Source organism: Cygnus atratus, unplaced genomic scaffold (assembly GCF_013377495.2).
Source record: "Cygnus atratus isolate AKBS03 ecotype Queensland, Australia unplaced genomic scaffold, CAtr_DNAZoo_HiC_assembly HiC_scaffold_42, whole genome shotgun sequence".
NCBI lineage: Eukaryota > Metazoa > Chordata > Aves > Anseriformes > Anatidae > Cygnus > Cygnus atratus.
The window spans coordinates 154,719-164,488 of record NW_026110018.1 but is presented as its reverse complement, the minus strand read 5'-3'; the positions used below and the strand labels follow the sequence as shown (position 1 = coordinate 164,488).

Here is a 9,770-nt window from a genome sequence, read left to right as displayed (position 1 = left end):
CAGCAAGAGTTTGAAGCTACTGAAAGCAGATTCTCTTCCTGTGCAGAAATGTGAAGGGATAACTAAAACAACTAGCCTCTCCAGACGTGACTGCAATATTCCAAATCACATTACTCCACCTGCAGACAGCAATACTACACCCTACAAAATGTAGCTGCTCCTACTCCAACGTAACTGATGCGCCCACCAGCAGCCTGCCCCTTTGAGGCAGAGCTGGCCTACCTTACCCTTCCACTTCTCACCTCTCCCCCCAACACCAGACCAGCTGCAATGGGCAGAGGAGAAAAGGCTGATCTGGGTGAGTGCCCTGGTTACAGCAGACAGGGCTGGGACCATGACTCATGAAGGACGGTGAAGATGTGAGCTTGAGGAAAAGCACTTTTGTATTTCTTATTCCATACTTCAGCCTTCTGCCACATTACAATCACCAGATTTTTTTCTTGCATATTAAAAAGTGACCAGATGAAAAGCCAGCAAGGAATGAAGAAAAGCAGGCTTCAGTTACATATAAGGTTTCTCAGCTTGAACCTAAACAGAATGGATAGCATGAGCTCCCTATCAGCAGGAGCAAGATACTATGTTGGTCAAAATAGAGGTGAGAGTGGCATTACTGGCTGCACCTCGGGATACTGAGAAGAAAGCAAAAAAAGGAGAAGCTAGAGCACTCAACCTTAAACAAGTAAGCTAAAGCATTCAACAGAACTGACAAAGAGTTGAAAAATACATTTTATTCCTCCTGTACTAAAGTGATGAAACCATGCAAGTTCCCAATTATATTAAAACAGCTTTTGGAAACTCACTTTTGAACTGAACCATTAATCTCAGAACAGTTACCTTATCTTTAAAATACTAAAACCACCACAGACTGAAGTCCACTCATTTTTAACAAGCGTATTTTCATGAAGTCCACACTGTCCACCTCCGTGTTCCAGGAGTTTGGCTGTTTAAGAAAGTTGGCTAGTACAATCATCAGAACTGTATACATCAGTTCTCCAGCCATAAACAGTTCTCATAATTTAAAAAAAATCACTTCATAATTTAAAATATATATCAATGACACTCTGCTTTTTGTTTAGCTAGAATGTGCCAACATTACTAGCTGACTTAGAATATCAACTTGATTTTGTGAAAAAAGCTTGCAAAAAATATATCAACTTCAAAATGTACAGAAAAAGACATTAGAGAGCTGATACTTTGGATTACTCGATGTATTTAGAAAGAAGAGCAAGCTTGAAGTGAAGTACCCTATATTACAAATATTAAACACCTAAGCCACGTTTGTAGTGAAGGGTTAGTCACAGAAAGGGCATTTTGAAAGCATGTACACAGACTGCAGCTTTGTTTTAACTTAAACTTGATCACGAAGGCGGGCCAGTCTCTGTGACAGCTCATCCTGAAAAGTGTAAAACAGAAACCAACTATCAGCAATATGAAAATTAACTTTTGGAAAGTTCTGCAATGGTCAAGTAATCTCTTGTTGTAACTTTACATGAGATAATTTCATACCATCTGAACAAGATTTGCTTAAGAGCAGCTATACCAGATTAGACCAGTATACCAGTATTAGACCAGTATAGCTCTCTGATCTCTAGCAGAGAAAGGAGTTTCAGAACATAGCACATACAGACAAATTTTTATGTAAGATCTTTGCAAGTTTAAGTCAGCTTTTACAGAACTGCATTCTTGGATGCAGCCTTGACTAAGTCATAGGCCTAACTTTTTGGAGGGTCACATGCAAGGTGAAACTGAACCTAAAAATAATTGGGAATATTTGCAGCTTCTCTTACATAAATCAGCCAAACAGGAGGCTCCCAGCCTTGCATAGGTTAACGGAGTCAGCTTTTGGAAGTCTGAAATAATCATCCAAAACCACCTGAACTTACTGGATACACTAAATAGACAAACATTGTTAAAACTGTTTTGCTTATATGACTGCTTTAACTACACACTATTGCTTTTGGACAGCTAACATCTAATTACAATTCAGCAAGCTTGTTTTGAGTAAGTGAAGCATTAATTCTCATCCCACACTTCTCTAGAAAACGTTGATTTCTATTGAAATTAACTTACCTGTTCTGCTGAGGCAACACTTGTACCAACAGAACCTGTCTGTCCTTGAGGTAGTTCCATGTTCAGATCAAGACTACAGTTAAAGGGAAATAAAACAACAAAGGAGTAAGTACAATAGTCACCAAGTTGAGCAATACTGAGATAGTGTGAGGTCACTAGTATCCCATGAACACTGCAATTCTGCTCATTAGACAGCTTGACCAGGAAACTAGCTTCATCACAAAGAACCCAAGTCATATATAAGAACCAGCAACCAGGACTGAGCAAGATTTCAGTTTAACAAAAGGTGCATCAGACAATATATGTGCAAGTGATGTAAAGGTAGAAAGCCTAGAAGGCTTTTACTAAGAATGAGTCCTTAAGACAACAGAGCAGCACTTCCAACTTAAGTGTCACCAAGAAGGAAAGCAAAATTCTCTGAAATATTTCTGTAGCTAGTGAGAACAGAACTACAGGAAGTTTTAAGGTGATAACAGGGGGGGGAAAAAAAGGAAAAAGTGTGGAGAAACAATGCAAGGATTGCTAATGCTAAAGCAATCCTGACATGACAAGTGACATGATTTGATTTTAGGCTTTTGCCCAACCATCAATGCGTTATCAGCATTCACAGTAGCTTTTGAGTGAAAAAAGAATGAAATACTGGCAACTAAACAATAAATTGGCGATGCCCAGAGGTGAAAGGAAAATAGTGATCCTTGTCTGCTTTTGAGACAGACACATTTAAAGCATTGGTATCTGATCCTCATGTTTACCTGGAAGGGCTGTGGAACCAACAGACCTACGCCAGAAATAGTCATTCAAACATTTTACCTACCCTGCTTCATCTGCCATTTCCTGTAGAAGCATATCCACTTGGTTCTAGAGAAAGGAAAACAAAATCGATTCAGTTGCATCACTGTAGTTTAAAACAAGTTCGTCTGTTCAATCTTGAAAGAACAAATTTTTAACGAAACTGATTTAAAGGGAAATGTCCTTTACAGAACCTAGTTGTGCTTTTAACCACCAGAGGGCCCTGTATGAACTCAAAAGGAGCAGCAGAGCTAAGCCTGTTAAAAGTCCATTGAACTTTAGCTTCTGAAAAAAAAATGTAAACAAAAAATAACCATTTCCAAAGAATTAAACTTATCTGTAAAAAATTAAACATACACCTGAATACAGTAAGTGCTATCAACTGCTGATTATGAATTACTAAAACACTGCTTTGCACAACATGGAATAAAGCCTATCTTTAACACATTTGGTTTACTGGATTTGGGTTTAGGCTTATTTACTTTTTTATTTACAAAGCATTATCTCAAAAAAGTTCTGACAAAATTTCTGATGAAATAGCACATTTAGCATCTTGTGGAACAGCACAAGAGGACGGGTGCTAACTATCCCGTTATTAACTATCCCGGTATTCTTAACTATCTTAAGAATTGTTTAAGAATTTAACAAACATATATAAAGGTAATTATCAACATTTTCATTACACACACTACTACTAATTTGGTGGTTACTAATGTCATTTTTGTTACTATCAGTGAATTAGAACTTGATTTTCTTGCAGTATATATTTTGCTTTTCTTAAATAATGCTAAAGCATCTTCTGGGTAAGAAGTTTACTAAGAACATACTGAAATGCTGTTTCTTCACTAGCAGGGTTAAAGATTTCAATACATAATATAAAATAAGGCCTGATAAAAGTGAAATTGAGTAAAATACGTGTGATCATCTACACTTGGGACTGTAACTTGAACTCGTCTCTTCATCATAAACACAAAGTGAAAATGCTCCAGTTCCTGCTGCCTCAAAACAGGCAGAATGAACAGAAGCAGACAGTTTAGACAACTGGAATTGTTAAGATCACTTTTTTTTTTAATTCTTCTTCTTACCTGTGGCGTTGTTAGCGTAGTAGTGTTGCTCATTGTGTCTTCCATCTGCTGTGTCTGAACATCTAGTGTTTCAAACTGATGCTCAAATTTATCCATTAGTGCAGATATCTAAAAAAACAAAAAACATGAACTGAATCACTGATCTGCAGATTAACAGAAAAGAAATACATCTCAACTAGTAAAACTAGAAGCACACTATAAGGCTGCAAGCAGGTTTTGGAGATCAATTTGTGCCACTTCACCCCCCCCAGCTCTGCCCACCCCTCACACTGGGGGAACTTTGAAGCTGACCTACCCCTGAAGTTCAAGCAGGCTGGTAAGAGCCCTATCCAGTCATGTTCCAACTACCTCCTCTTACCAGGGCTGGACAACACACTGTCATGGGCAACCTGTACCCAGATCTACCACATCCACTGCAAAACATTTTCCCTTTAATTTGAAATCCCCCCTTTTAAAAACTTGTGCACGTTTCCCTTTCCGCTTTTGATGCGCGTCTCCATGAAGGGTTTCTATTTACCTTTTCCAAGTTCATGCTCTTCAAAGTGGCATCCATAGACTTAACTACCCCCGCCATTGACTTCGTTACCTGAAATGAGACAAAAGAAATGTATTACACAAAGAAAAATAAATAGTTTCTTACCAAGTTCTCTTATTTCTGTCCAGTTTCTACAGTATCAAATAGCAGTGCACACGTTACTTCCATCTCACATATCACTTTAAGGCTCCTACCATTTGAAGTTTTATAAATCGACTCATTTGCTTGAAATATGCATTCTGAACAGAAACTCACTAAAAACTAAGGTCTACATGGCATTAACTTTTGAGGGTCCCAAAACCTGTCAAGTGGTAAGGGATATAATTGGTACACAAATCATATGGCAGAACAGCCTCTCTGGCTGCAGAGCAGTACAGCAAGGTACCTTAACAGACTACCTGAGCTAAAAATATTTCAGGAATCACTAGTTCTACACATGTAGGATTGTATGTATTTGGAAGGGGAACAGAATCTCCTTAGGAGCACGAGTAACAACAAGCAAGAGGAGTTACAAGCTAAAAACATGGAGGATAGCAACCTATTTCTAAAGGGCAACTGCCAGGAGAATTCCAGTACCTGATTTACTGAAGGCTACGTCTGAAAAACTCAAACTTTTCAACTCATTATAGGCAGAATTAAGTTATTTCTAAGAGGATCAGAGGTTTCATTCTTTCAACAGATTTGTTAAAATTGACTTACTTTGCCCATTGTCACTGCAGTCTGAACTCTTGCTGCTACAGCATCTACTCTGGCACTCATGCGCAAGAAATTAATTGCTTGATTCTTCTGTCGGATTGCATTTTCTGCATGTATTCGTGCAACTTCCATGTTACCCTTCTGGATTGCCTGTTAAAAAAGGGGGAAAAAAAAAGGCATTTTAGCTTTCCTTGATCTTTGTGAAGACAATTTCCAAATATCCTATTTCATTTTTGAAGTAAGCATCAATTCTTCACAATACCTTTTTCTTGTTTCTAAAAACAGAAAATACCGCCAATAGTTTGAGAACTTTTTCAAGATGTGAACCCTCTAACTTTCCCATGGAAGGTTTTGCAGAACTACAGAAAGTTCCTCTTTCCTAAAACTTTTTTTCAGTCTTAAGACCCAAATGCAGATACAGTTGGTATGGCTGTATTTCATGACAAAAATATAGTCAAATGAATTTCGGGTCTCTTTACTACTTTAAGGACTCACAACTAGTTTCAAGTACCTCTTCGTAAACCCTTTTAATACAAGCTGAAAAAGATTATACATTTTTAATTGAGAATAAGTCTCTGGGGTAATACATTTAAGACAATTTTCTTAGTAAGTATACGCCACAAGTTCTTATTAAGAACTTGTGGCGTATACTTACTAAGAAAATTTATTAAATGAATCCTTATACTTAATAGCATGGGAAGATTTATAATTGTACAATTTAAATCACAAGCCGTTATCAGTATTATCAGCATGCACACCAAGAAAACAGCAACAAACCACTACAAGTTTTTCAGCTATAATATGTGAAGATCTAAAGAGCATGTTTCAGAGTCAGTGCTTACCTTCTTAATTTTTGCTTTCTCAGCCTTTTCTTCTTTGTCGCATTTTTTTGAGTTTCTATTGAGTTCCTTTGCAGCAAACTTCAGATTAAACAGATGTTCTGCAGCGTAAGTTAAGGGTCCAAGAACAGAATCAATCCTTACACTGTAGTATTTTTGCTCTCCTGTTTAAAGTGCTACCAACCCAGCACTATACTGTTAATGATATTAAAACCTGAAGAATGTAATTTAACTAAGCCCTTGAAATTCACACGATAGGGATACCTATCGAGCTGTTTTTAAATTATATGGACACTTCATACGGGTTTTAAAATCACAGGCCATAAGGACCAAGCTCAGATCTCAACTGGCTCCATTTCCCAGCAAACCTGGTTCTGACAGATATGCAAAACAAAACATCCTCCAAGTGAAATCGAAAGCCTTACTCTGCCAGCTTTCGCTCACACACCCAGACTCATTGGCTCTCAGTGAAATGGAAGAGCACAGCAAATGGAAGTGCCGTTTACTGGCCTGCCTGGATCCGCCCCAGCACAACAGAATAATTTACAGGGTAAGGGCAAACTGGCTTGGCTGACCACACCCAGGTGCAAGGCAGGAGGCAGGGCTGCCCTTCCCAGCCACAACATGATCTCAGGTTGGAATTGCTCACGCAGTCTCGCATCCTTGGGTCATGTGAGCACTTCTTGGGTCCTGACGGTTGTCACCTGACAGTTTGGGGAAGAACGCTTAAGTCTGCAAGAGAAACTCTCTTAATTTTCAACTTCTGCTTAAGACGAAAGCTCTAAGACAGCAGAACAGGCTTTCACAGTGATTTAAATGATTCACGTTAAACTGTTAGCATAGGACAATGAAGTATGTGTCGCAATTTTTTTACAAGAAAATAACACATTTTTAAAGTACTGTTGATGAAAGACTGATGTTGTTTGGGAGCTTTCTCAAATAAAAAAGCAGCATAAAGGTTTACAGATATTTTATATTTCTGTCATGCCACATTTTGACGCCCCCAGAGAAAGATGCAGCAAATACTAAGATGAGTAACAGTTAATTGAAAGTACAAAACTAATCATTATATATTAAAAATACTAAAGAAACATCATAAGTTATTCTAGAGCCATTTTTTCCTCTAGGCCAGTCACAAATCTTAGAGCTCTGACAGCAACTTGAAGAGAATACGAAGTCTGTTGATGTTTGTTACCTTGCCCAATAATCACAAGTAGGTTACAAAAAAAAAGCGACAGCTGTGCCTATACCTCTAACATACCTACCAAGGTAACTACAACAGTAAAACTAAAATCTCTGCTTGTATTTGTATTTTTTTGTTTTCAAACCTAGGCCAGCACCCCTTTCCGCAGCAATACGCGTATTGCACTGAGTCACTGCCTGGATGACTTCCCGAGCAGGAAAACACCTTTGGGGTGTTCACTCAGGCACACGCCAGGTCAGAGACCAGAACAGCCAGGTACAGCATGAGCTCACCCGCTCACACCCATCGCATGGGGAAGGCGCGTTCAGCGCAGCTTATTCTGGACCAACTTCCTTGGTTACTTGCGTGGGCATTTAACTTTGACCTCCTGGGATCCGGTGCCCGGCTGCTTTGGAAAAGCGTCCCCTCATCCCCTCACTGCCCCACAGCCCCGGAGGCGCTGCCACCTCCACGGCCAGCCCCGACTCACGGCAGCGCCCCATCCTCCCAGCCCCTACCACAACAACCAGCAGGGCCAAGCGCCAGCAGCACCCTTCAGCTACTGCCACCTCCGTCAACTTTTACGCCTCTTTTTCGTTTGTGTACCAAGACAGCTCCACGCAGCAGGAAAGCCCGGGTCCCCCATCCCCCTGCGCCCGGCCGGCAGCGGGGGCAGCCCCGCACCGCCGCCGACCCGACCCCGCTCCGCCCGCATCCCGGGCCCGGCCGCCCGCCCCCCTTCCTCCCCTTCCTTCCCTCCCGTTCCCCCCGCAGCCCCCGCGCCGCGGCCTCCCCTCGGATACTCTCCATGCCGGACTCGGCGGCCCGACGCAGGGCAGGGCAGGCTGCCTGTGGCCTCTCTCGTCCCCTTCCCCTCGGCCGGCGCTGTGCTGGTGGCTCCGGGCCCCGCTCCGCTCCCCTCCGCGCAGCCGCGCCGGGGCGGGACCGCGCATGGCTGCGGGCCTCTGCCGGCCTCCTGGGCCCGGCCCGGCTCCGCCCGGCCGCTTTTAGAGGGTCCCGTGGGGCCCCATTGGCCCCGGTCGCGGTCACTGTCGCGGTCCCGGTCCTGGTGTGGGCTGGGTGAAGCCCGGGGTGGCAGCGGGGCTGGCCTGGGCTGCTGGGCCCTGGCGGATGGAGTGCTTGGGATTTCCTCCAGCTGCTGTCTCGGCCCCCCTCTGTCCGCTTAAAAAAAGAGCTGAGAGCACCGAGCTGTGCTGTGTGGCACCTGGGGGCTGCTCCCGGAGCCGCTGTAGGGATTCAAGTGGGTCGTGCTGAGCACGGCGAGACAGCAGGCTGGGGGAAAATGGCAAGGCGTGTTTGGTGGCAGCTGCTGTGGATCTGAGACCAGGACGCTTATTAAATAAGTTTCAACAGCTTACACGTACATTTGTGTGGCAATTTGTGTCATAGGAGCGTCAGAACCAGTACACAAAGGCAAAGCAAGGCCCAGGGCTGACAGCAATCACTTGGAGTGTGGTATGAGGCCTGGGCAGCAGCAGCAGCGTTGGCCCCAGGTCTTTCCAGGCACCCAGCAGCAGAGGTGCGGCTGCATTTCGTACCTAAGGACCCCGGATTCATGAAAAGTTCCAGCATCCTAAATGTCCTTCCTGAAATACTTGCAGTGCATTCCGTGAAGTACCTCGGTTCTCAGCTTCCTCTTGGCTTGTTTTATTACGACATCTCAATGCGATCACAAGGGGCAGTAAACAGTCATTCCCTTGGCACTCTTTGGCACAGTTCCATAGAAATTTTAAAAAAGAAAAAAAAAAAAAAAAGCCATTTTTTTTTCAATCTTGCTTCATTTCAAGCATTTTTTGAACTTCACTTCTTGAAAAGAACTGTTTTCATATAAAACTGTTTTTGTTGATAATAATAATTTTAATTTCTGCTCCCCATTCCTTTGTAGAGGTTCCCAACAGTCTGTTTAGTTTTATCACAACCCAGCACATATCCTTGAATAGTAAAAGTCAGCTCAGAACTTTCATTATATTTGAATTTTTTTTTTTCTCCCAGTGTATTGCTTTACATATATCTGCACTGAATTTCATCTTGTCATTTTTTGGCCAGTCAAAACTGGCAACCCTCAGTTCTTCACGACCATCTCTCATCTTCCCACCAAGAACGTACCAACCTGAGCAAAGTTTGCTGCCTCAGTTTAAATAGCAGCCTCACTAAACAGGGCCTAAACTAAAATATAATAGGATCCCTGTTCTGAGGAGATGCAATGTAAACCCTCAGTCCTGAAGGGCCTTATGTGCAGGCTTAATGATGGGCACTCTGTGTTGTCCTGTTGGTGCTAATAAGCCAACTTATTAGATGTTTATTTAAGCATGTAACAATAATATTTAAGGAGAGAGGACTTTTCCTAGTGAGAATTTAACATCAAGATTCTAAAATATCAAATAAATATTTGTAAAAAAAAATCAGGATTATACTTATTTTTTCCATAAAGTATGAAAATGTTGACTAGATTTGTATTCTTTATTTCTGCCCGAAAAAATAAATAAATAATAAACTGAGGCAGCAAACTTTGCTCAGGTTGGTTACGTTCTTGGTGGGAAGATGAGAGATGG

At 41.8% G+C, this 9,770-nt stretch overlaps 1 protein-coding gene across 1 annotated transcript; it reads right to left on the bottom strand.

The window, feature by feature from the left end:
• Window positions 1-708: 708 nt before the first annotated feature.
• Window positions 709-8,164, bottom strand: LOC126913730 (charged multivesicular body protein 1b). Its single transcript, XM_050716827.1, has 8 exons — window positions 8,001-8,164; window positions 6,018-6,115; window positions 5,179-5,325; window positions 4,462-4,530; window positions 3,945-4,052; window positions 2,885-2,928; window positions 2,071-2,143; window positions 709-1,393 (listed from the first exon to the last, which is right to left on the bottom strand). The coding sequence occupies exons 1-8, from the start codon at window positions 8,005-8,007 to the stop codon at window positions 1,349-1,351; spliced, it is 591 nt and encodes a 196-aa protein (XP_050572784.1). The 5' UTR covers window positions 8,008-8,164; the 3' UTR covers window positions 709-1,348.
• Window positions 8,165-9,770: the final 1,606 nt, after the last annotated feature.